We start from the raw sequence: 27,618 nt of genomic DNA on the forward strand, positions 1-27,618 counted from the left end.
TCCTCTATATGTGTGTCTGTGTCTGTGTCTGTGTCTGTGTGTGTGTGTGTGTGTGTGTGTGTGTGTGTGTGTGTGTGTGTGTGTGTGTGTGTGCGCGCGCGCGCACCGTGCACGCGCGTGTGGTGAGCATGATAATTTTGCATTGTGGATGTTTTTTGCATTGTTGGAAGTGTGCCACTTTATTTCTGTCTATGTGTTCTGCGTTGTTTCTGATTTTGATGATGAATTTTGTATATTTACTTTGCGGGGTCTCCAGGGACCCCGAAGACAACGAGTGTCACTATTTTTTTCACGCTAACATAAAAATAGATATCATTCCAATTATTATTATTTATTTTTTGTAGATTTAGAAAGTGTTGACAGCCGTAGAAAGTTTCATACCATTTGGACAAAGATAATTTTTTATTTTTTATTTGAGCAAGTCATTTGCGGGTTAAAAAGACCCCGAAGTTTGACCCAGTACTTTTTGTGCCTCTCTGCTATTATAGTTTTTCAAGATGGCGGAACTACATGGAAGCCTCCGTGGACCTACCCGTCCCATGTATATAAAGATAATAAATTCTTCGTTTACGAGGATAAGTCAGATAATTAGCAGAGGTATATTAGCATTGAGGACATATTTATTAAAAATATTGATTTTAGATAATAAAATACCTAAAAAAGCACACATTGTCCCTTTAAGATTTAGTCCAACACTTCACTTAATTACGACTGAGATGCTTGATAACTAACTTTTAAGTGCAGCTTTGAGCCAAGAATTGTTTTACTCTTAAGTCAATTCTTGGCAGTGTTATTGTGATTCATTTTCAGAGGCTTGATAAACATGGGCCCTGATCTCACCATTATTGAGCCCATCTGGGATTATATTAAGAAACAGAAAAAACTGAGACAGACTAAATCCAAAACTGCGGCAACGTCTCCAAGACACTTGAAGAAACTTACCTGCAAAGCTACAGTACTGTGAAAAGTTGTATAAATATAAATTGTTCAATAAATAGTGTCATTAAAATATGTTCATTTTAAAAATACAGAAACAAAACTATTTTAAAAAGTAGTCTCTTCAAGAACGCATTGAATGAGATCCCATAATAATTTAATAAAGCTTTACAGTAGCAATAATAAATATATTTTATTATATGATTAATATCCCATTTTTAAATATGATGGTTTCATTATAAATATGGTGATTATCTCCAAGGTGGACACTAGGCTTGCTGCAATAGTCGGTGTTACCGGTGTTTAGCCACAACACCGGTTACATCAATTGCCCACTGCAGCACACCGCCACCCCCAACCGACCCGCCAACCCCAACCACCGTTGTTTTGATTTTTTTTATAGTAATTCAAATCATTTAGTTCAGTTAGAGAACAGACACTACAATTAAAAACTGAATGCGTTTGCTCAATTCAGCTTGAGTCGAACCTGAGTGCCAGCACAGATCAGCAGCAGGAGTCGGATTTCATTTACGACGAGAGTGAGGAGCTGACTGACAAGACCATGGCGGAAGATTTGGTTTCAAAGCGAAATGTAAAAGTGTTTATTTGCCAATATTTTGGATATAAACCCAATGCTAGTTGGGAACCTGCAAAGGATTAGTTCGTTTTTATAGTTTTTGTGTTTTTCATTAAGAATAATAATGAATCCACGATTAAAGCAATTGCAGCCCCCTAATTGGCGCTAATTATAGTGCGAAAGTAAAATGCGCACGGTCGCATGGGCATTCATAACGGTGCATAATGTATCAGAGCATTAGTTTAGAATGGCGATGAACTTACCTGTACAATAAACTGTGTAAAACATGCATTCACCAGATTAATATTGAGTATCCAGATGTTATAAACAAACATAAATTGTGGAGCACTCTCAGATTAATCATTTATTTGACATTTTAATGTATGGAAACTGAAAATAAATGAGAGGGTTTCTTATCCTGTGGCTCCCTCTTGGGAATCCCTATGGGAAATTGGCTGCAGTGGACCTGAAGTGTGTGTTCCTGTAAATACTGCAGAGGTGTAAAATAGCCTATATCAAACATAAGGATGAAACTGACACAGAAATCACTCACAAACAGCACTCAGAAACATCTCCGAGTGTTGTTCTTTGCTCGGTTTTTAACAAAAAGGAAACGTTCAAATCGCTTAAAACAGACGCGATAGCCGATTCGAACGAGTGATGTTTGACGGCGGCATCCATCTCTGTAATGTAGGCTACAAAATCTGCTTCAAAATCCCAGCGCTGTCGTCATCGTGTAAAGCCCGCCCCAACGTTTCTGATTGGTGCTTGGTGCCTCGATTTCGGCGGATTGGAAACGAGCTTGAATGAGCTCTTTGCCAGACTAACTTTCAGAGCAAATCTAAATTTGCCGGAAGTTGTCTGGGTTTTCCCAGGCTAATATGAACCCTTTTGACCACAAGAACGTTTTTTTTTAAAGAACTGCCAAATACCTAGGGATTTTTATAGAACCTGTAAGTTCAACTTTTACCTTTTATTGATAGGCAAAAGTTAATTAAAGCGCACTTTAAAATAATTTTTTCTTCTAAGATCACTATATCCCAAATCATAATGAATTGATAGAATATTCCTCTAATACCACTATGCAAATATTGAGCACAAAATTCTCCACAGCAACAGTGCATTCCTATGGATCTACATATTCATACTAGGGATAAACATTTGCCCACCAAAAATTACTTTTATCATGGCGTTGAGCTATTCTGCAAGTCATAATCTGATTTAAAGCTAGCTTTGTAAAATAGAAAAATATTTAAAGAGTATATTCTAAAGTTGATAGTGTATATAAGGTTAGTTTCTAGATAAAGGCTGATCTATTATTGGCCCAAATGAAACTGAACATTAAGATCAAAATTATAAGATTTTAAGTACTACCATCCTTTAAGAATAAAAAGGTTTGAACATTCTTGATATTATTATTAACGAATATTCTTATTAATGGAGAGGTGATAGAGAGGACACTTTTGTTGTGGCTTTTCCTTTCCAACAAACATCATCACTGAGTAAGAGACACTCTGAGTCCAATTTAATAGTTTATAAAGTATTTATTCTCTTGCAAGAGAGATCTTCGTCACCAATACACATTCGTGAGTCAGTGAGGAGAGATAAAGAGAAGCAGTGTCTGTCTTTTTTATATCTTGTGTCCTCCAAGGCCTTATTTCTGCCCTCCCCTCACAGGAGAGATATACTTTGTTTTTTCTATTTCTCCCTGGCCCTGAGAGGTAAATGCCCCCTTAACCCTTTAGGCTATAACGTACAAATGCACTCAAGATGACCCCTTGACCACCTGCTTTTCCTTACCTCCACTGACTCCCAACCACAGTAAATTATCACCCAAAGGCCCCCTCTCACTACATTCGTGAGAACAGATGAGGCCATCATTAGGAATCACTGAAATCAGAGTAATAATAGAAAAATTCCATAACACTTTATTTTGGTAAATGAGTCCAAAGGTAAACTGGTATTAAAAAAGAAAAACACAATGTGTCCAAAAATATTGTCAACATTTTAACTTAACTTTTTTTAAATACTATTTTATAATATAATAGAATAGTACATACTTTGTCTGAAAATCAGTTAATGAAATCCATAAAACTTCTGATTAATATTATGGCACTTAATTTATGGCAAATACAGAAATTACCATCAAGTTTAGACTCTAAAACCAGTGAAAAGTAGTAAAAGCATAAACTAAAGACAAAACAGAACGATAAACTTTACTGTTGCACTGTTGGATCCTAGTAATTTAAGGTTGAAGTTACCCTCTAGTGCAGATCCCTGACCAAGCCAAATCCAAACATCATGCAAATACATATATATTTGTATGTGTAAAGTAATCAATTATGTCTCAGATAAGTGCAAAAGAACAATATGTACTCCATAATGTAGGGCAGGCAATTGAGTTCTATTTTTGAGGCAACCACATTTTTATCAGTAAGCTAAAAGGTCCAAGAGATCCATAAAAAATAGGCTAAAAATATCAGGACATCTCTACATCAGTCCAATAAGAAGGCAGGTCTCTGGTAATCAAACAGGCTGAAATCTCCCTGGTAGTGAGCATAGAGGCGACGAACATCTCGTTGGCTGATTCCAGTAAAATAGCGTTCCACCTTGGTGTGATTGTAGCGAGTTATCCCTGGTGGGATATTGGGGTATGACACCAGGTCAGCAATACCAGCAGCTTTTAAAATATAAGGAGCATCAAACTCCAGAGTCTCATGGTGTCCCACGACATTGTAGGAAATATCACAAGGAGCACACAGCTCAGCATATGTCAGCCAGTGAATAATGTGGTCACCAAACTGCCTGTCCAAGTGCTGTCTTCCTGGCTTGTCACCTAAGTACCGAACAAAGTCTTCAAACTGAAGACCCACACTTTCACCATCATCATGGTGACTTTTGCGATATTTGCGAATGATGGCTGGGGCAATCTCATGTTTGTACCAGGGTTCAAATCTTGGGTTCTTCACAAACTTGTCCTTGAACGCAGATATGAGGCGCTCAAATGGGTCTCTGACAATAAAAAACTTGAAATAGGTATTCAATCTGTAAACCAAAAAATAACACAATTTCAGGAAAACAGTATCTTATCAGACATGTAACAAAACATGGCACAATATTACTTGCCATTAGTTGGGAAAACAGCAATCTGTACAATTCTTAAATTATAAATCTAAAATTAATCAGAGAGAATGTACTCATACCATTACTCTATTTTTTTATATAATAATAAACTATGTATTAAAATGATGAAAACAGAATATATTAATATACAAATATTACAATTATGTCCTGAGGGATGGACGAGTTTCATTTCATTAAAGGCACACTGTGGAACTTTTCAACCTTTATAATATATTACCAAAACCCATTGAGATGGTACATCGACTTACAATAGGTTGAATGACACGTCTGCCGTAGCCTGAAGGTGTCTGTATCGCTTTTCCTAGCACTATGTAACTTCGGGTTTCGGGTAGGAACCCGAGCACAAAAAGAACTACAAAATTCAACCGCTTTACGGCATACGTCACTTCCCCCACCACCCACAACTTCCTCAGATTCTGACGTGAGTGCTCAACTCGCGTTTGATTGCCGTCTGTATGTTTTCGTCATGGCCGAACCAACAGCTACAAGGAAGAAGGCAAAGGTTTTGTCAGAGGACACTAAAAAAATAAAGAAAAAGGCATAGTGACAAATGAAAAGCCAGGACGAGGATCACCATTGGTCCAGCGTTCGCTCGCTGGCGTGAGCTACAGGAGGAGGAGGGGTGCCCCCACCGATGCTGACGCTTGCCTGCACACAAATGCCGTTTCCAAGGTGACCCAGATAAATCATATAAGTAGTGTAGTATTTTCTGGTATTCCGGCCACAGCCGATGGTGTTATGTGTGTAATAAAATGCCCACAGCCCATTGTTCATTTCTACACTCAAGCACAGCCCGCCACAGTGCAGGGCTCGCACAAATAAAGTCGACTCATGTCAAATGTACATTAAATGTAGTGAACGTGCCCACGACTCAGTGCCCACAAACACTACACACAACATGTCCCACGGTTTCTGTAAAACGAAACCAACACACATAAGTTACAGTCAGCTCAGGCCGACGGTGTTTTTAGTGCAGTAAATGTGCCCGTCCCGCGCCCACATTTACTCAGACATGTTAGCACTAAGCCCCACGGGGCTCGCCCCGCTCTCTCTCTCTCAGCAGACTGCTATAAGGGAATCGAGCGCGGCAAGGCTGCCCGCCTCAAACACTGCAAGCACACACAATCTAAAGACACGGGAGGCTGACCCACTGTCTATGGTCTGACCGGTTGACTGTTTGTTGACTTTTGCGACAGTGCTGCGGAGCTTGTGGCCTCTAGGGACGCTAGACGTGAAAGTTACAGGTCGAGCGCCACTAGTGGCCAAAAGTTCCGCGGTGTGCCTTTAATTAAAAAATTGTATGTAATGTTTCAGAGCAATGCCCCTTCTTATCAACATTGTCAGATATTTATAAAACATTTCTAAAATTCATGCAACATAAAAGTCAACCTTGATCATAAAGCTCCTCCTTCCATATTTTACCTGCTGAGTTCAACAAGGTTACAGAGGTGAGGTTTACAGATGTTTGTCATTTTAAGTAGTTATACTTTTTCTGTTTAACAACCATAATATGCTTCGTTACCGAAACCATTAAAGTTTTTTGTGATTATCCACTAGTTGCTATGATTTTAAAGGTCCACTGAAGTGCCTTGGAACGCGCAGCTTTGTATGATGCGTTGACGTCATTTCCACTGAAACAGGAAGCTAAGGCAGGACATATTGAATGGCTCCTCCCCCTTTTCAAATAAATAGCCAATAGCGTTTAGTTTACCTCACAGACTGCAATCGTACTCGACAGCACCATGGAAGCGAATTTGAGCGTTGATGATACATTGGATTCAATAGTAGAAGTGTGAATAAATTCTATCCATTTCATTCCTAGTCAATGTACAGTTGGGAATAAAAAAACGGAATAAAACTCGAGCAACCGAACACACATCTCCAACCACTGGTGTAATTTTGTTTTAAAAAGTGGGTGGGACAAGTGTGTGGGAGGGAGGAGGTTGCTGTATACTGTATATGTGTATACAGAAACAATCTTCGGAAAAAAAATAACATTACGATGTCCAGAAATCAATTTCAATAGTACATTGGGTTTAATTTGCCATTTAATAAGATCTTCCATTGGCTAGTGGCAGAACTTTTGCCAAGCGTGTTAGAGGATCTGGGTTCTAATCCGTACTCATATAGTTTTTTTTCTTATCAAAACCGAATATGTTAATCAGTGGTTGTATATCAAGCAGGGACACGTTTGTGTGCATTTTGTTTTGTGATTTCACCGGAACGAATAGAGAGTCTCCACAACGGCGATAGATTGAAGCGCATGTCCGAGTGAAGAAAATGTAGCATAAAAATATTTCTAGAAAAAAATTACTAAAAATTAAAACTGATGATTCTTTTTTGCCAAGCCCAGTGAAAATGTTGGAATCTAAACTACTAACCTGACTGGCCAGCTAATCAATCAATCAATAATAATGTTGATTGTTGATCCCCGTTTAGTAAAAAAAAAATCCCAAGAAACAATCATTTTTTGTAAGGTGAACTTATGTAAACCTTTGATGGATTTCTGTGTCAGTCATAGAGGACAGGCGAGGTAAGCCATTTCTTTCATGGTCATGAACCATGTTCTCTGGAATAGCTTCAACCTTCGAGAACTTTCCTGAAACACAAAAAATGTTGAAGTTCAAGAAAGATATACAGTTTTTCCAATATGCCTAAAATAGGATGCTGAATTAGGGTAATTTTACAGGTCTAATTTGGTTTATTATGGTTCATTTTTGATTTATCAAATGTACAAGTTACTTAACCTAAAGACATTTCTCACCATTGAGGACAATTAGAACCTTTTTCCACTGTGTGTTTCCAACTTTGGGTGTCTGACAGAAGAGAATCTTGTGCTTGTCACACACAAAAATGCGGTCCAAGACAAACTTGCGCACAGTTGTGTGGGTGAGGTTCCAAAGAGATGAATTTCTGCAAACAGTTGTTAACAGCTCCAAACGCTTCTCATTCACTGACTGCCAGTCTATGGGCTCCACCACAGAGGGACTAACTGAGGACTGATAGTCACAACACACATGCACATATACATGACACCCAAAAACAGAGAATATATAACTCTTAACAATTCAAGTAGTTTTTGAATAAAGCAAATAAGTTGTACACAGACAAACTGACTCACCAATATATATGGCTGTGATGCTCCCTTGTCTGGCCACTGGACAGAAGGGAGTTTCGTCGTAACAGATGGCATGGTCCAAACAAACATGTCTGTCCTCCCCTCAAAGTCTGAAAATATATTGAGGGGAAACTGTCAGAGTGCCTTATGAGCAGTGAATATAAAATGCATGTTGTGGGACTTTTTAAATGACAAATGCAACATATGTAGACACTTTAAACCAATTTCTCTACACGGAAATGCTGACATAATGTGATAAACACATACCACCTGGTATTCTGAAGCTGAAGTTGATGAACTTGCTGACGAACATAAGGATGAGTAGCACCCAGCCACAAGCACCAACCAGCAACCAATGACGACGCATTATTGGCACATGGACAGGCAAAAAAAAAAAAAAGTCCTACAATAAAAACATATTTGGGTTGAGAAAATAATGAGTTACTATTTATGATTACTATTTGGCGTTGAATGCATTAAAAATAATTAACCTAATTAACACAGCATCCATCTTTTCAATTCCTGAAACATGCTAAAGTATTTTAAGTAGTGCTTTTATCCAAAATAAAAGTTTGTGTTTACATAATATATGTGTGTACTGTGTATAATTATTTTGTATATATAATACACACACATGCATGTAATATTTGCAAGTATATACTGTATATAATATATATTTATATATTTTATATAAATATTTATATATAAATAACAAATTTTTCTTAAATATATACATGCATGTGTGTGTATTTATATACAAAATAATTATACACAGTACACACACATATATTATGTAAACACAAACTTTTTTTTTTGGATGCGATTAATCGTTGCCCAGCACTAATTTTAAGCTATTCAAATGTATTTTTCTCACATCCTTTGATTTAACATTACAGTATATCACACTATCTGTGTGCTTCTCACCAGCTCTGTGAAGCAACAGAGGTCAACCAGGATGGTCTGCATGTATCCAGCCGTGCTCAAAGCCTCATCCTCCTCTTTGGCACACTTATTTCAGACTTATCAGTAGCATTCTTGTCTCTGTGATTAAGACAAGCAGGTGTAAGTTTTTAACTATAGTAATTTTTTATTACTTATGAAAACTGTCACCTCTGGCTTGGTGACACTTAATTTTCAACAATAGTATTGATTTTACTGCACTGACACTATTGGATGAGAACTGAACTGACCTGGATGATGACATCACTGTTTTTTGTAGAACTGCTTTTTAGATTAAATTAACTAATTTAATAATTGATGATCTTTACAATGAAACTGAATCAAAGCTGAACAATGACACCGTTGTCTTTAAGAGCTGCCGAAATGAACTGTTTTTTATCATTAAATAATTTTCCTGTTATCACTGTAAAGCTGCTTTGAAACAATCTGTATGTATAAAGTGCTATATAAATAAAGGTGATTTGACTTTTGAATACAACAGGGAAAAGTGAACTAACAGCTCCCATTCAAAAAGGTAGATCTGACAGAATACTGACAAAGAAATAACACAATAAAAGGCACAGCTTAATTTCACATTTATTATAATTAAGTTTACTTAAATTAAAAGTTGTTGTAACATTTTAATGTTCTGTAATTATTAATAAATGATAAAAAACAATTTGATATTTTGCATTTCAGGCCTGGCTTTCAATAATACTGCTATTGTGGCTTTATTTGGCCATTTTATCAAAAAAAAAAGAAAAAGAAATAATCAATTTAATAGAAGCATTAGTATAAGTATTGGTATCATTGATATTGCCCTTCATTCATAGTACTTCATGGTAAAAAAAAGATGTAATTAAACAAATATTTAAATGATCAAATATTTAAAATATAAGACCACATGTCTGAAACACTTTTATTATGAGTGTATCAGATGAACCATTCCTTTCACCTCAGGGCATAAAAAAACACTCCCAAAGGACTTTTCAATAAATTAGAATTCATTTAAATTGGAGGGAGTTTGTCAGCTGATTTATCTAAAGGTTTTGTGAGAATTCGGTTAACTAGTAGAGCCAGTGATCCTCAACACAAAGAAGACATGGTTATAATAAAATGAATTTAAAAAAAATTAAACATAGATATGCAAGCGTAAATACCACAACTATATATAAATATACACTGCTAATCAATAACTAATGCCCAAAAAGTAAGATACTAAAGAAGAGAAGAGAAGGCAACAGCAGGTGGATAATTGTTTGATTCCCTGTCCATTGTGCATGTCCTGTAGGGTTTTAAGTTTATGGACTTTTGACTTTGGTTCGTCAGCATGGACTAAGAATTTATTCAAGCTTTGAGGTGCAGCTATTAAAGACTGATACTCTGGGTTCTGTTTTCCGTGCACTTGTGTATAGACCTCCCAGATTTAATAAGGACTTCATCCAACAATGTTCTGATTTTCTCTCTAGACTGGTATATCGTTGTAATTAATAAAGGATATTACAATGATAATGCAAATAATGCAACGATAATGAAAATCGCCCAAAAGAGACCTATGAGATCTGGGAGTTTTTATATTTTTTTCCTCAAAGTTGAGCAGATCAGATGTGCTATTGAATGTGTTTCATCTACCACCAAAGTCATTCACAGCCTAATTTCCTGACTCATTTTGAAACAGCCACACCAACACAGTTGTTGCCAAAATGAAGTGTTGTGGCTGCAAACTGGACATTCTCTCTACACATTTTTTTTAAGATGTTTTTACTACAGTGAGTTCCAGTGTGTCAGCTAAAATTAACAGCTCCTTGATGAGAGAGAGGTGAACAGAGGTGTTCCAAGCAATTTTAAACATGTGATCCTTCATCCCTTATAAAAAAAAGCTCTACTCGTATTTAAATAATTTTAATACCTTAGACACATTCCAGCCGTGTTTTAGAACCAGTAAGTCTCCTTACAGTAAAATCGATCTTTAACAGTTTCCACGTTTTCATTTGTTTTCTCTATGGAGAACATGAAATATTATTAAAATAGTTTAAGTTGTGACAATCTTTTTTCATCTGATTTAGTATAATTAGTTTTTTTGTGTCAAATACACTATGATTTATGGTAATTGAGATCTGGTAGCAACAGCACATTTTCCCACTTGGGCGAACAATTCACGAACAGCTTTCCTTGCGCATGAAATCCCCCATACCAATAATAATGCAGAACAATGATGCCGATGCATAACAACAGAGCGTATACGTGCCACAGCTGTTGTGGATCCGCTTACCCAAAACCAGATTTTTTTTTGTAAGAAATTACAGTCGTTGGGCAAATAAATAAATATATGTTACACCTCAAATGACAAGAGATTTTATAGTCATTTTTATAGTGTTAATATTAATTAGTGAGTCCACAAACTCATTCTCTCAAATGGTTTGGGAATGAAGAGCATTCGCACCTTATATGACCTGCACGCCTCTGCCATAAACTTTTTTCTTGTTCAAAAATGATCTTTGGTGGTGGCAGACGAGCACGGTCATCCACACACACAGGACAAAGTACCCTACCCTACCCATGTAAAAAGTCACAGAGTGATTGATTTGATAAGACAGTAATAAAATGAACAACAAAGTAAAACATTACATAAAAAGTAATAGGTCTATTATTTTGCATTTACACTAAGACTTAATGGACAGATCATCTGACATATACTATAAGATTGTTTTGTTCCATTGCTATTGTTAGGGCACGATTAATCTTAATTTCATCGCAATAACACATTTTGCTTCTCTTGATTAATTAAAAATAATCACAATATTTGCCCATTGATTATTTGTCCTAAAAACGTTTTAAGACATTTTTGTCATCTTGATGTCAAGAGAAATATTCCTCCAAACTGCGCTTTTCTAATAAAAAAAAATATTTTAAAAGTGTTTTACTTAAAGGTGCTCTATGTATTTTTTAGCGGCCTCTAGCGGTGATGTTTCAGATTGCAACAAGAGAGCTCATGCTCGTGTGCGTGCTCGATCTCAAGAGCAATGTAGTGATAATCAGATAGGTAATCGAGCCAGCTCTGGTATGGGGAGTGAATTAACTAGATTCTAATTTAGTTAAGTTCCCCTTAACTTCCATTCGTGAAACAAAGGGGGTAGTGTTTTGAATTGATTAAATCATTGACTATGACTCGCACATGCAGCATCCTTCGCTAATGAATGAACAACGGAATGCTTTGCTTACGAGTTGAGTCAGCCCTGGACATGTGACTCGAGATGAGATCACGAGTCCATCTCGAGTCCGGCCGAAGACCACGCGACCCCTTAGGGTCTCCTTGGTCTGACCACCTCACAATAGAGCAATTGTGCAATGAGTAAGTCAATTCACAATGCTGCCTGAGTGCTGACAGACAATTACGCATTCCACACACACAAACACCAGCCATGGAACTTTTCAGAGGAAAGTACCTCTAAATGTTTTAAATGTATTCATTTTGTGCTTAGATGTCGTCACATGCCATACTGGAAGTACTGACAATTTTATTGTGTGTTAACCAACTTTAAAATGCTTGTAATTCTGCATATGAATGTAACCCTATGTTCTTCTACTTTTACCTGCCATGTCTGGTGGCTGTTTGACCGCCTTGTCTTGACTGAACCAGTCATACATAGGATATTACTGTAAAATCTATTGTCCGGTTTGTACAATCTTTCTGGGTAGGAATGACAAAATGTTATACCATCATAAATGATCCTGACAAGACAAAGAGGAATCTTCCGCGGCACTTTTCTCCCAGCTGATTGGTGCCTTCATGCCAGAAGGGGCGTGAACCTAAGTGTCCTTAAAGAGACGCGCCGAGCTTCCCTTGTCCGCCTGCTAAAAAAAACGCTTCTGAAAGCTTCCTGAAAACTCTCTGCCAAAACTCCCTGGCTCTTCCTGCTCTTTGTGGCTTCATCATGTGACTCCTCGTGCGTCTGGACATCGCCTTAGTGTGATGATCCATCGTTTCTCTTTTGTTTTCTTCAAGTTTATTTTATCTTTTTCGAAGTCTCCTCTGTTCATGTCTTCTCGCGAAGAAAATGAACACAGCCAGACTGGCAAGCTTCACCTACAAGGACATTCAAACACGCCGCGCTCGCTGGACGAACTCGAACGCTCGGCATCCACATGACAGAGATACACCCACACGCCTTTTTCAGATCAGCCCCACCAAAAGAGCTTTACCTGTGCAAGTATCCGTTTTACTATGCTTATTTAAGATCTGTTGAGTCTTGTTCTAATTCAAAAGGTTCTGTGTCTGTGATGAATTGTGCCAAGAAGATCTCTCATCTTCTCTCTCTCTCTCTCTCTCTCTCTCTCTCTCTCTCTCTCTCTCTCTCTCTCTCTCTCTCTCTCTCTCTCTCTCTCTCTCTCTCTCTCTCTCTCTCTCTCTCTCTCTCTCTCTCTCTCTCTCTCTCTCTCTCTCTCTCTCTCTCTCTCTCTCACTCCTGTTTGTTGTTCGTCTGTCTCATTAGTTTTACTGTTTACTGTACATACATGTATCCCGTGTGTAAATGTAGAATTCTGTATCCGTAGTTTCATTTTATTAAAACCATTATATTCTTGATTGTTTTGAATGCTCATATTTTTACAAGTCAATGAAATGCGATCCTAGCTACAAAAGCTTTACAAGTTGTTACTATATCAGTAACGTAAATTTTATAAACACGAGAAAATTAATGTTCACGGCCGGAACATTGAGATTTCTTGGAGTTTATAAAAAGGGATAACGTTGTTGAATTAATTGATGGGTTAATCTTACAGCCGTTTGCTGGACAAACCGATTGTTTGGTAGCCAATTGATTCCCTTAAAGTTATCCCATATAATCGATCTGTAATGAGATCATTGATATATGAATGAGGAATTATAATTCGTTATGATTGATCATTCATATATACAATCGTTCTATTTTCAATTTCGATGATTTAACTGTAATATGCAATATATTAATCATATTCATGATTAATTATTAAAATTCCCTATGCATAATCTGAGCTAATTAAGGCACATCTCATTGTTGCTACAGCGAGCATTCACTAACGGCGACACGGAGAATTTCAACGCAACGGCGAAAGCATCACACAACATAGGTGAATGTATAATATGATAACGAAAACGGTGAACTAGACTGAACAATGTCAGTGTAACAGTAAGACAGTAGGAAGTAACATTACTGTACTGAACGTGTCTGGAAATGTTTATTATAAACAATATGATAGTAGTGGGATGAGTAACGTTAGACAGTAGATCTAGTACATAAAATAAGTTACATCCTAAAGCACCTACTTTGTTATCCTGGAACAGTCTTTTGTATTAATTTCATGTCTCATGTAGTTTACCTTGATATTTCATTAGAGTTTACTATAATTCAAAAGCTCTGCCGATGTTGATCCGTGTTTTCGTCCTGAGTCGATCAGAATCACGTTTGGCCTGACGAGCTTCAGCAGATAAAACTTTTTTTTGTTTTTTATATTTATGTGGTGTTCAGGGGCGTGGTACTGGGGGGATAAAGTACCCAGGGCCCGAGGCAGGGGGGGGGGGGGGGGGCCCTTCGAAGTCGCAGGGGGGGGGGCCCTTAGAAGTCGCCGAGCTCAAGTCAAAAGTCCGTTTTTGGAATATGCAATTTGGAATTTTTGGAATTAATATTAAGAATTTCACTATTCACATTTTAGCATAAAGTTTCGAATTTCGCTGCGTTCCAAAGTCAAGTTTTGTGAACTCTGACCTGGAAATTCACATCATCATGTGAAGACGTGTGAGCAGTAGAAGATCCTCTTGGCTGAATTAAAGGTACAATATGTAAGAATTTTGTAATAAAATATCCAAAAATCACTTGCACAGTGTGATATATTTCCTGCAGTTGTGTACTTACAATATCCCAAAAGTCTCCAAAGATTTTTTATTTCAGAGAAATTCCAATTTTAAATAAGTGGCCGTCCCGGAAAAAAATGTCGCCTGTCAATGGCGCAATATCCGTGCTATCCTCGGTTTCCGTTCATACTGCCATAGCCATGACATAACCATGGCTACAGACGTGGACAACTGCGTAGTGCCTAACGTTTAGCGGCACGCAGTTCTTGTTTCTTTCAAACATAGACCATGGCAAGCAGACTTTGGGACAAACAAGGAGAACTAAAATGAGGATCAATATCAGCGTGGCGTTTTTGAGATGCCGAGAGCTCCACGTCCACCACTAACTTGACAGAGCTTCATGAGTCACGACTTGACAGCTTTATTAGACAGGTGAGCAAATGTACATAAAACAAATCAATGTTATATAACGTTAGCTCAACATGATGAAATGTTAGAATATGGTCAGTATGTTATTCTAATGTTGATCTAGCTTACTGCTAGTTTCGTATAGCAAACGAACTAACACGTAGTATAACATTATAACTTTCAGCACACATTTAAATGCCGTTTAGTGTGATAGTGTAACGTTAGACCAAGTGAAGCAGCGCTGCGTTACCTCTGTAGAGACTTTAAGGATGAACCAAACACAAATGAATCTTTCTAATCTCTCATGGGATTCATTCAAATGTGATTCAGCATTTCGGATCTGAATACCACATTCCAAAGTCACAAGACTGGCTCCAAATTGTCTAGAAAACCCCCCAGAGAAGACTTTTATGGCCCCAGAGATAAGCCTAAACAGGAAGAACGTGTCACTGTTTTCATCCTTAAGCCAGACAAAGCTGCTCAAAAATGGTGAAACGAGGCCTGACCACCAAGGGGCCTGACAACCTTTGACCTCCCTCAGCATCACCATTGCTGAGCAGGACAGCGATGTAAAACAGACCACACTTTCATGGAACGTGAGAGACTTACACAGACTTTACATATCAAACCCATTAAAACTCACGCAGAACAATGCTCCGTGGACTTATAATCAAACATCATAATTCTTGTTGTTCCTACAATTCATGTTTGTATTATGTGTAGATCACATATAAATCATGTAATTGTGATATAACTGTGTGTATGGATGAAAGAGCATCGTGCTTCCAATCAAAAGAATCGTATGCCCTTAATTCAAAAGGTGGCTTGTTTGAAATCTGTGTAAAATGTTTTGTATGATTATAATAATCTATAATGTTTAAACTGGGGTCTCTTGTTCTCTGCTAAGTGCTGGAACCCAAGCAGATCCCAGATAACGATAAGTAGGAACTCAATCCACCTCCTAAAATGATGCCATTGTCTCATTGGTCAGAATTCTCCAAAAGAGGTTGGACTAACTTTTAAGTTAAAGACCCGAACAAAGGAGTTAGAGAAAGAGAAAAGAAATTCGGTTCAGAGAGCAGTTCGGGGTTGCCGTTCGGTTTTGAGTTCGGTTCGGTGTTGAATTAAGTTTTGCGCCTCTCTCTAGCAACAGCAAGAGAGTGTTCCTGTTCGTGCTTCTCTCTGAAAACAACAAAGAGCGTGTTCGCACGCTTCTACATCGACCAGACCAAATTAGACCAGCAGACAAATAACCCATCAAGATCGGGGTTGAAACAGCTCATTCAAGCCATCTAACTCGTCTTACTTTCATTTCTTCCTTTATTTTCTTTTTTCATAAAAGTCTCAGTTCAAAGTTAAGTTGCTGCGAAGTTCGTTTAAACGTCGCTCCTGCAACGCGCTTCGAACTGTAAAGACTCTTATTCGCCTGCCAATTACACGTGACCGGCTGTTCAGAAACTTCCATCCAGGCACTTCAAAGACAACCAGCCACACGGACCCGGTCGGGAAACCCCTTTGACGAAGCACCGCAAAAAGGGAACTCCCTAAGCAACGCAAAGACAAGCAAGTAGCAGCTACTCCAGACTCTAACTGAACTGGTGCTTTAAATGTAAATTGAATAACCTGTCTAAGAAACGAAGGTTTAAATTAATGCTTGGTGGTTCGTTCAGGTCATGTCTTACAAAGTGCATCTCACTCTGAAAACTCACTCTCTCTCTCTCTTCCTCTGCGCCTTGTATGAATGCGTGTGTGTGATTGTGTTTAGACCTTAGTTTTATGTGTTTAGAATAGTTAATAAAGTCGTCAATATATTTGAAAAGATATTTGCCTTGTGTTGTGCTTGCACATTTAATGTCTTGTACTGTCGATCTAAAGTTACCTTGCTAATACATAGTGTTTCACTATAGATTGGATATTCATATCTGTTGCCAAGGTTATAATTACGGCCCGTTCAAATGAACTCTAAACGAGTCATTTGCTCGGTTCCATAGTGATTCGGTCAAGATTCATTGCAAATCGATGAATCATTCCTTTTGAGCTAAATTGGCCTTCCGGCCCCCCTTAAATACATTTTATGTATATTATTATTGTGTGATTCGTTACACTCACAAGTTTAATTCGTCTAATAAACTGACCTGTGTGAGCAGGGCAGGCTTTGCCGACAGGCGGCCGCCTGGGGCGCCATCTGCTGGACGGGGCGCAAAATTGCATAATAATAAAAAAAAGAAAAGTTAATTAAATGTATGTATCGTATTATGAAAGCTGCGCACACTCTGTACACTTTTACTGTGCACTGTCCACACACTGCTTGTATTTGTCCATTTCTTTTACTAGATTATACAATCCTAAAGTCACTCTGACAGGCAGCTGTCAAACTCACGCGCGTTGCTCAGCAACCGGGAGTGGCGCGAAAACATCTGACAGCTGGTTTTAGCGCTTTAAATGCGCTTTACACGCCCCTTGGCGGTTGTAGGCTATAAATGATCATATATTATATAATCTTTTATTATGAAAAGAACACCCAAGCCATCGGGATCGGCTTTTTCTGAAAACGAAGGAAGGAGGAGGAAGAAAAACGGCCCCAAAGCAGAGGTATGTAGACTATATCATCAAGCTCACAGCCAGTGGTTAAATTGGGCCGGGGCTCTCCGGGGCTCAGCCCCGGGCCGGCACATAAGCCTGCCAGTGGCGCAAAAAGTGGGTATACCGGTATGTGTAGCGGAGTAGGCGCCCTCATAAGATTTATGAGGAGTAGGCGCCCTCAAAAAGATGGATAAAGCAAAAAAGCGGCCGGGGGCTAAAATAGAAATAGGCCATTCGTTTTGTTTTGCTTAATCGGCGGCGCTGGGTTAGTCCTGGTGTAATGCATTGGTCAAAAAAAAGTCAGCGTTAGCTTTTTTTCTGACACCGCATGAAACGCGTAGATCAGCGGCCCATTGGTTGTTTTCTTGATTGACACTGGGCTGGCCCAATCACATCTTTAATGTAAAGTATAGAAAAATACTCTTTCTATTAGTATAGAAATTAGTACAAAACTTATGAAAGTTTCCTCTATTTTTCAGTGCATTGTTTTACAATATATGGGTATTATCATGGGATTAATATTATAACTATTATTATGTAATGTAGACAGACACTAACTAAAAGAGGTTTGAATTTTTCTTTGTTTAATTTGAACACTGAATATGGGTTGGAGCTTTTAATTTTGAACTCTCAAAGTGCACCAGATTGATGAATTTAACATTAAAATGCACAACATTTTCTTACGGGGGAGCATGCCCCCGAACCCCCCGAAGCCTTGTAGCAGCCTAATAGATTAGTAATAATAGTAGTGGTGGTAGTAATTGTCATTTATCTACTACAAGTTACATGGTCAGATAAAATGTATTTGTACAATGCAACTATGTAGGATGATTGAAATATCCTTGAACGTTCTTTGTAGCATTTGTATAAACAATTTATTACAGTTCAAGTCATAATTTGCTTGTTGAAGTTTAGGGGGGGAGGGGGGCGGGGGGTTCAAAAATCAATCTCGCCTAGGGCAACCAAAGGGCTAGAGCCGGCCCTGTGTGTGAGTAATACAGCACTTGCGGGTAGTTCGGTAGAATTAAATGTCCTTATTCGTTTATATACATGGGACTCGCGTGTGATATCTGTCTCTTTAGCAATCGCGACCTGCTTCATACCACTGTAATGTTAAAAAACATGAATGTTTGCACGCATCCATAAACATTATTAGATCCATCAGCTTGACAGCAAGTCCCATCATTCAGCTCATCACTGCGTCATCAACCTACGCCTTTGTTATTGTTGGAAAATGCGCCCTCTTGTGGCGAAAAAATCTTACATATTGTGCCTTTAAAAGAATACATATTATTCATAGATGAGTAGATTGTATATTTTTACATTTTGAATGTATTACTATTTGTTAAATGTTTGAATTCATGTTTATAAAAAAGATGCCGCAGAATTTTGTGTGCTCAAAGTCTAGTGTGACTGAATCTTAAAGCCTTTGCCATGCTAAATTGAAAAGATCTTGAGGTTTTTGTCAAAGGGCATCTTCCTGGTGGACTGAAAAATGTCAATGTTTCGCCATGAAACAGGAAGTTGCTGACAAACAATGTCCAATCTGCCCCAAATTTTACAGTTTGATAAGAGTCATGTACTGAACACATGCCCATATTCAGTTATAGTCATATACCTGCTGAGAACAGGACGTGACATATTTAACACTGTTATTATACTGTTGTCATCTGACATAACACAGCAAGCTAAGCTCATTTCTTCAAAAGGTTTTCCTCCAATGAACAGGCAATGTGTTGTACTTGGCAGGTAATTTTAATGAAGAAAAGGTAAAACTGAAATAACAAACACATACCCAAATGCAGGTAAGTAAACAAAAATAAATACAGCACAAACAGATAATATATTGTTCCTAAATTGGGTCTTAAGTTATTCAATTAAATATACTCACTGACGATGCCTCATGACCGAACAAAAGATGGATGGATAGATATCGTTTTTACTACAACATGTGCTTCTTCAACATGACCGCAACTGCAGCACAACAGGAAATGATCATCCCACCCATAAGAAGTCTAAATTACAAAATAAAACACACACCTTCAAAATAAAGGCATTCTACATTAAACAGTCTCTTGTAACTTTCTTACTTACAACAGTAATGGGCTCCAGACTAACTTTTTTTTCTAGGAGCGTAGGGTCTGTATTTTATTGTATTGATGTGCTGTCATGTAAATATTTTGGAAATTTCTGTTTATTCACCTCAGATAAGGTGTGCACAGATACTAAAATTGCTTTTTCAAAAAAGTATATTTCATGCTTTAAAAAGAGGGATCAAAGACTCCTTTTTTATACTTTATGGTGACAGTAAGCATTTTGCAGAAAGATGGGAGCATGACTGAGATATAAATACACCCACTTTGTTATAACTGCATTGCCCTTTAAATTTATAAAGGCTATACTTAGGAAGTCACGACGCTTCAGTGCTGTGACACGTCCGTAACGATTTAAAGAAAAAGTTTATATTGTATAATAATAATTATTATAATTAATTTGAAACTTTATGTACAAAGCCAAAATATGTCCATTCTAGTTATGATTGACAATTCATCTCACTTTATTCATCTCTCGTTACGGACGTGACTGTTACAGACGCTTCATATTAAATCATGCATGATTTGACCAGCGCATTTGTTGAATGAATGAATGAATTAATTTATTTATTTCAAGCAATAATGACACATAACAAAGGCAATCAAGAAGCATTCTGATTAAATCAATACGAAAAGATAAATTCATCAACTTTACAACATAAATCGATCTATTGCTTGAAACGGAGTGGGAAGTCAAACTTATTTAAACCCACCCCGGTCTTTCAACATGTTGTTACTGTTAAAAAAAAAACGCATAATAAATTGATCTCTATTACTGTACATCATAACATTTTAGAAATCAATTAATACTATACCATTATGTTATCATTATTACAGTCGAGAGAGAGAGAGAGAGAGAGAGAGAGAGAAATATGAGACGAGCCTTTCGTGATGGAAGGATTAATGGAGGTCGGAGCTATACCCCTCAAAATCCACTTTTCTCAGGATATAATTTTGTATCTAGTAATTTCAATGTTGTATTCGAAAGGAGATGCAAAGAAATTACACATTACTGGGTGTTAGATTTTTTAGAGTCACTTGTTTGCTTTAAAAGTCTTTTAAAATGTAAATGACGTCATACACATCGTACGACCAGAGACCTGGGCTGCGTTCAGCCCCGACAAAACGTTGCACAACGTTTTTTAAACAGAAACGGTGATGCGTTGAACACACTGTTCTGATGACGCAAGAGTTGCAACTATGGCAGCTGAGAAGGCCATTCTTTGTGTTCTTTGTGAAGAATTTTCGGAGCCTGATGAAGTCGGTATAAATATGTGTTTAAGAAAACAACCGTCATTTTTACACGTCTGTTAAAAAATTACACTGTCAGTTACAGCTTTAACTTCTTTTTAACTTGGCAAATAACCGAGGTATAAGCGGGATATTCCACGGCTAGCCGGCACGTCGTGCATTAAAATCCTTTAATGCATGGCTAGCCGTGGAATATCCCTTACAAATACCAAATATCAGCCCAAAGGACCATCATTGAAGACAGCATGTTGGCTACTGGGGTTTTGAGTGATCATGAAAAAATACATTTTTGCATTCATTTTGGATGCTGTAAGTAACTTTTACAATAAAATATTATTAAGTCTGATTCATATGAAATATTAATTGTGTGATCAAGTGTTTTAACGGATAAATAAATGCAAATAGCTTGTCTGCTGGGCATTTCACTTTTAAATGCATGATAGCCTACATGTTTAATGTAGGCCTACTATATGGATCATTAGATCCACGGACCTGCTGCGACTGAAGAAGTGGGGCAAGCTGTTGGGACAGTAATTTCACCTATATTAGCTACACAAACTCGCGTATTTATCGCGTACTAATCCAGTTATTCATTAGTCAGCAACTTATTGATGCTTTTCTGTTTTATCATGAATAACGTGACGCTCCCATAACGCGTTGTTCCCATAACAGAGATGTACGCGCATGTTTCTCTGGCATTTTCAAAGGCTTATAAAAATGTGTCTTGGCTTGATACACAGTCTAATGGTCTAACTCTAACGAAATCCAAATTTTAAACATATTTTACTGTAGCAATATTATGGGCCTTACTAGCCTTACACTTCCTATTTGAGCCAATGCAGATGATTCATTGATACAACCAAACGTGATTGGTAGCGAGAACGTGCTAGGATTGGTCAGCTCAATATGGCCGTTATCTGATTGGCTTGAGGAAAAGGGTGGAGTCCACTTATTTGTGGATTTGTCTGCACCTCGACGCTAGAAGTGTTTCAAAATCCACAAATGCGTGAGGGGATTTACAAATGCACAGGAACCGATTCACAAATGCGTGAGGGGATTTACAAATGCACAGAAAGCGGTTCACAAATAAATGCCAGGCAGAGTTGTGTTTGTGGCATAAAAAACATTTGTAAATATATTTTTTTATTTGCAAATCTCATTTTATTTATTTATGAGTTTTATATTTTTTTGTGAAACGCTTTACATTTATTTGTGGATCTTAATCTATTTATTTGTGAATTTGATATATTTTTGTGAATCTCTTTACATTTATTTGTGGATCATAATCTATTTTTTTGGAATAATGCAACAATTCTCACATAGTATTCCAGGGTTCCAGACTGCGACCATTTTTTGAGAATGTGCGAGTTAAAATTTTATGTGGTCGCATTTGTGCGAGCGCATGGTCATGTAGCCTACTCAGTTAAATTCACCATGCGCAACAGAACGCCGTTGTATCCGCAGCTGCTGCAGTCCGTATGTTCAACATGAACGAGTACAGCATGAATCCATTTTCCAAACCGTGTTTTTGACTTATCCTGAATCACTACGGTACGCCTATAATAAGTGTTTATATTCTGACTATATTATCCCGGGGTCGGCTCGACTGCGGAGTTGCCCAGTGCCTGCGTGACTCGCCATAGACATTAAACCCTTTAACTGACTTCTCAACCAAACGGTTGAGCACATTTTGAGTCACTATATTTTATTGAGAGGAGTACCCAACTTAACTCAAACTGATTGAGCCATCTCTATCATCTGGTTGAGGTATATTATGCCAAAAGAAAATCCACTAGATGTCACAGTGTCAATAAACAGCACTTGTCACAACACTTCTTCTAACATGGATGTCAGAAACAAATAAATCACCCCAGCCATGTGAACTGTTTTTGGTGAAATTTTGCAAGCTAAGCATAATTTTTTTACATATTACACTGTAAGAGCCTTAACTTTACAAAATGATGTTACTTGGTGCCAGGCCCGCCGACAGGGGGGGACAAACGGGTCTGTTGTCCCGGGCCCAGGGTAAGGGGGGGGGGCCCAGAACTGGGCCCTCATTAAATTATGGAATAATTGTTAAAAAATAAATAAAATAGGCATATTTGTGGAAAAAAATCTAATATTTAAGTTACACAAAAGCTTTTTATTTGTTTTCTTCCTAATTGTCCTTGAAATAGTGGTCAAGAACATACCACCCCCTGGTGGTTGTAAATCCACTTGTTGATAAGAAAGGAGGAAAGAGCCACATATGGAAATATTTAGGATATTAGCTCATAATAGCCGCGGCGCGCTCGTTTTTCATTGTTGCATAGCAACGACAGACGCCACGGGACAGCAAGCGTTTGTGGAAAGGAGAAAGCGGTGCGAACTGCGCTCCATGATGACGAGAAAGTATTAGCAAAGAATTCATTGATTTCTAGCCCTTGCATTAGCTTTACTACTAGATATATTTATGGAGATGAGAAATAAAAAGCCGGCTGAAATGCGTCACTGTCAGCATCGGTGAACAGATAATGGGCCAGATCCGAGTCTATTTTTGCTGCGCTGCTCATGCTTAATTAAAAGTGAAAGCATAGTTTTGATGGACAAAAAAATAAATATGATTTCACACAAAAAGTGCCCAAATGCACAGATTTTGCATGTCTAGTGTGTTTTAACAAGAGCTGCAGTAGGCTATGTTAGAAAAGAAAATGAAGACATTTATAGAAAATGTACCCATTTAAACGTGTTTTTATTATTCAGTTTGGGTAAAAGTATATGGTGTTTTATATATAATAAAAAATGGGGGGGGGGGGCATCTAAGATCTTGTCCCGGGCCCAGGCAAGACTATCAGCTGGCCTGCTTGGTGCTATGAAAAAACTTAAGTATATTTTTAATAATTTTTTTCAAAAACATGCTCAACCAAACGGTTGATTTGGCACATAACGGTTAATTGTCTCCCCCCTTTTTGAGAATGGACATTACAATGCACTATTAAAACTTGGTTGTAATTCAAGTATGCTTTGGAATAAAGACCTAAGTTTAGTCTTGTTTTAAAGAAAACACTCAGCAGATTATTGCTGAAGTAAAAGCACTTCAAAAAATAAAAGTATGAGAAAGTTATGGAAGGTTTAAATTTACATTAAATCAAATATACTGTACTAAATATTTTTTTCTTTTATATAAAATATATATTTTACAAAATATTTTTTCCTATAAAATGACTATAAAATCAAAGCCATAAGTTGTGTTCCAAGTTCTAACCAAGTTGTGTTCCAAATTTGAAGTTGATATCACAAAAATTTAAGTTCTCATGAGATTTTGTTTAGGCGTAATACCAAAAATGACATAAATTCCATTGAATTTAATTGTATGCATTCTGCTGTAACAAATTAAAACATTTCTGTCCAAACATCACTTCTGTTACAAAATATGGAACCTTGAGACTCAGACCTTTCTGACAATGTGTTTTGTCAAGACTAGAAAAGGTTTTGATCATAAATTATGATGGGCAATGAAAAAGTATGGCAAAGTATGTATGAATTCCGGTACCATTTATTACCATTAAGTGACATCTCAACTATTTGGTAGAGGCCGATATTTTAAAAATTATGGGATGTGTTGAAAAAAAAATACATTGAGTGTGGTTACTAGCGACATAAGAAGATAAGAAATGCAAACAAAAAAGATTTCCATCACTTTTTTCTTGGTGCGGACTTCAAAGGGTTAACGGAGAGAAGTAGCTCCGGCTACAATGTTCTTCCGCAAGACACTTGCAGTTTATTTATTAACGAACGTGCACGTCACGCGCATTGCACACTGATGGTGAAACGCGCCAATTAAGTCATAATAATTGTAAGTTAAATGTACAGTGTACGACATGTAAAAAAGACAAGAGGCTAACAATGTCAAGATCAATATGTGTAGCCTGACACTGTTTTCACACTGCATCCGTTCCAGGAGCAGTGCAGAGATCGTTTACACAACCCGACGCCCGTTTCACACATACTCCGTGTGCGTATGCGTGTTGCGGCGGTGCGTATGCGGTACAGGAGCAGCACGCGCTATAGTGCTTTCACATATGCTGCGTTTGCAGTGCGTAACTGATCCGCGGCTGTACCACAAACACATACTCACTATTTTTATTTCAAATCCAGAAGTTATGCAGCAACTTTTATTTAAAAAAAAAAGTTTTGTCAGCATTGCGATTCTCTTTGTACACATACAAACTTGAATGGACGTATGCAAGTTTAAACACAATTTAAACAACATAGGCCTGTAATTCCATGCATTACTTCTATATTAAGTTGCTTAAGCAAGTGGTCAAACCATGTAGGCCTACTTATATTAAAATCGCAAACATTTTAAATTAAAACTTAAAATTTACAAAAACAGCCGACTCTCATGCCTTTTCTTTTGCATTTAAATTTTAATACAATACATCTTGCATGTCACAAATAACTTGTTTTTCCACCTCCACGAATGAGACGAGTGTCGTTCATTATGTCCTTGTTGAGGTAAATTGTCGTTTTCCTTGCTTAAAACCCCGGTCTTAAAGTAAAAAGATGAAAAGTAGTATTTAATTAAATACATTTATGGTGAGATTACTACATTTTATTGAATTAAATGCATTTATGGTGAAATTACTACATTTTCAGGTCAATCTGTGTTCATTTTGACCACGAACCGTGCGCTGTCACTTTAATTCAGCGTTTGCAGCACAGCAAAAATAGACTCTGTGCGGAAACGATCTCTGCACTGCTGTATACGCACCGCACCTGGAACGGATCGACGGACTGCACCCGCGTGCAGTGTGAAAGCTCTAACCTGTTAACATGGGTACGGAAAAAAAATACGCACTGCAAACGGAGTATGTGTGAAACGGGCGCGAGTCTATTTTTGCTGTGCTGCACGCGCTGAATTAAAGTGACAGCGCACGGTTCGTGGTCAAAATGAACACAGATTGACCTGAAAATGTAGTAATTTCACTATAAATGCATTTAATTCAATAAAATGTAGTAATCTCACCATAAATGTATTTAATTAATACTACTTTTCATCTTTTTACTTTAAGACCGGGGTTTTAAGCAAGGAAAACGACAATTTCGTGGTCAAAATGAGCACAAATTGACATGACAATGAATTTCATCATAAATGCATTTCATTTAATAAAATGTAGTAATCTCACCATAAATGCATTTAATTAAATACTACTATTTTTCACAGTCATCTTTTTACTTTTAACTTTTTAATAGTTTTTTAGAGAATAATTTGATTTGATAGTTAAAAGATTAAAACATTTTGCTAACATGAGGTCTTGTGTCACTGTCAGTCTTTTTACATCAGTGCAAAACTATGGTATGCAGATTAAGACCACTATTCATCAGCATGCATTGATTAATCCCATGGCATGTAAAAAAAAAAAAAAAAAAAAAAAAAAAAAAAAAAAAAAGGTGCGACCAAATCATATGCTGGTGCGACCAACTGAGAAAGTTGGTAGCACCAGTGCAACCAGTGGAAAAGTTAGTCTGGAGCCCTGTATTCTATATAACCATGGTAAACACTTCATCCATCCATCCTAGCTTGAAACTTGAAAAAAAAAACAGCTGAAAAATTCTTCAAACATCCTTTGTGTCATAGTCTACGAGTTTGGAGAAACACGTGGGTGACTATTACAGAATTTTCCTTTTTTGGAGAACCATTTAAAGAATCTTCTGCGGACTGATTTTGTGGACCATAGTTTTCGCCTTGAAATGCCATATTTACTATAGTTATTGTTACCCATGTAAATACATAAATGATTTCCTTGAGGTCAGACTTTCCATTATTTTTCCCCTTTAATAACAGTGGCAGCCAATAGTCTGCAGTGAGAGTAAACTTAGCCTAATACCCAAACTATAATATTTTGGCGGAAACTATCAAATAAATCGTTCAGAAGTGCTGTATTCATTAGTTTGATATAGGCAAACCTATATAGGATATAGGAAAGTATATGTCCACATAGTGCTTTCATTACGATACCCGGGCTAATGAAATGGATAACAACTAGCCTCGCTTACTAACGTTAACCACCAGCGAGTTAATGTAACTAATATCAGTTTTTAAGATTAAATCAGACAAACTGAACAAGGAACGATAGATAGGGACGCAAAAGCGTCCCACCTCAGTCAAAGTCATTGCCTGTCTAGACATTGTAAACAACCAAATCCAAACCTTTTCAATGCACATCTTCTGTGTCTTCTGTCATCTCCTGTTGTCGGGGTTCCCAGTGTAATTCGGATGCTGTATTCTGCTGAACATTAGCTGCGTCCGACTCCGTAATCAGTCACTCGTTAACATTAACTGTGCTGTAGGAATGGCACATAATGTCATATGTGATGAATGAGGGAATGAAAACAAAACAGATGAGATAATTCTGGACGCTGACGTAATTACAGTGCGCCAGAGCGCTCTGACCATAGACCCAATAGCATCCAGCTGCAGCCCCGCAGACTCACTTCTCGCTAGACACCAGTGGCTGGACACCAGTGGCTGGACAGCCTACGTCATTTCCGTTTTCTCCGTCATTTCCGTTTTGCCGCTAATTTCCGTTTTCACCGCTGGATAGACAGCATATTTATTTTATATTTTCACCTCTGGATAGACATATATTTATTTTATATTTTCACCTCTGGATGGACATATATTTATTTTATATTTTCACCTCTGGATAGACAGCATATTTATTTTATATTTTCACCTCTGGATAGACATATATTT

The 27,618-nt window shown here is 37.5% G+C and overlaps 1 protein-coding gene across 3 annotated transcripts; it reads right to left on the bottom strand.

Moving 5' to 3' along the window:
* Nucleotides 1-3,442: 3,442 nt before the first annotated feature.
* Nucleotides 3,443-27,278, bottom strand: chst10 (carbohydrate sulfotransferase 10). Of its 3 annotated transcripts, none has more exons than XM_056240394.1 (7): nucleotides 27,073-27,278; nucleotides 8,700-8,816; nucleotides 8,046-8,178; nucleotides 7,779-7,885; nucleotides 7,422-7,656; nucleotides 7,151-7,256; nucleotides 3,443-4,558 (listed from the first exon to the last, which is right to left on the bottom strand). In XM_056240394.1, exons 2-7 carry the CDS (start codon nucleotides 8,739-8,741, stop codon nucleotides 4,009-4,011), a joined length of 1,173 nt encoding a protein of 390 aa, XP_056096369.1. In that variant the 5' UTR covers nucleotides 8,742-8,816; nucleotides 27,073-27,278; the 3' UTR covers nucleotides 3,443-4,008. The 3 variants fall into 3 exon arrangements, with proteins under 3 accessions (XP_056096369.1, XP_056096368.1, XP_056096370.1); XM_056240393.1 differs by having other exon boundaries at nucleotides 8,043-8,178; nucleotides 27,073-27,275; XM_056240395.1 differs by lacking the exon at nucleotides 8,700-8,816 and having other exon boundaries at nucleotides 8,043-8,178; nucleotides 27,073-27,274.
* Between the last annotated feature and the right edge of the window lie 340 nt (nucleotides 27,279-27,618).

The sequence above is a fragment of the Rhinichthys klamathensis genome, unplaced genomic scaffold (genome assembly GCF_029890125.1).
Source record: "Rhinichthys klamathensis goyatoka isolate OS25496 unplaced genomic scaffold, OSU_Roscu_1.1 h1tg000595l_1, whole genome shotgun sequence".
Taxonomy (NCBI): Eukaryota; Metazoa; Chordata; class Actinopteri; order Cypriniformes; family Leuciscidae; genus Rhinichthys; species Rhinichthys klamathensis.

Coding starts and splice junctions, on each gene's coding strand:
- chst10 (XM_056240393.1), bottom strand. CDS start 8,741: ATGCAGACCATCCTGGTTGACCTCTGTTGCTTCACAGAGCTG. Junction 8,179..8,699: donor TCTGTTGCTTCACAGAGCTG/GTGAGAAGCACA, acceptor TTTTTATTGTAG/GACTTTTTTTTTTTTTTGCC. Junction 7,657..7,778: donor CATCACAGCCATATATATTG/GTGAGTCAGTTT, acceptor TGTGACTATCAG/TCCTCAGTTAGTCCCTCTGT.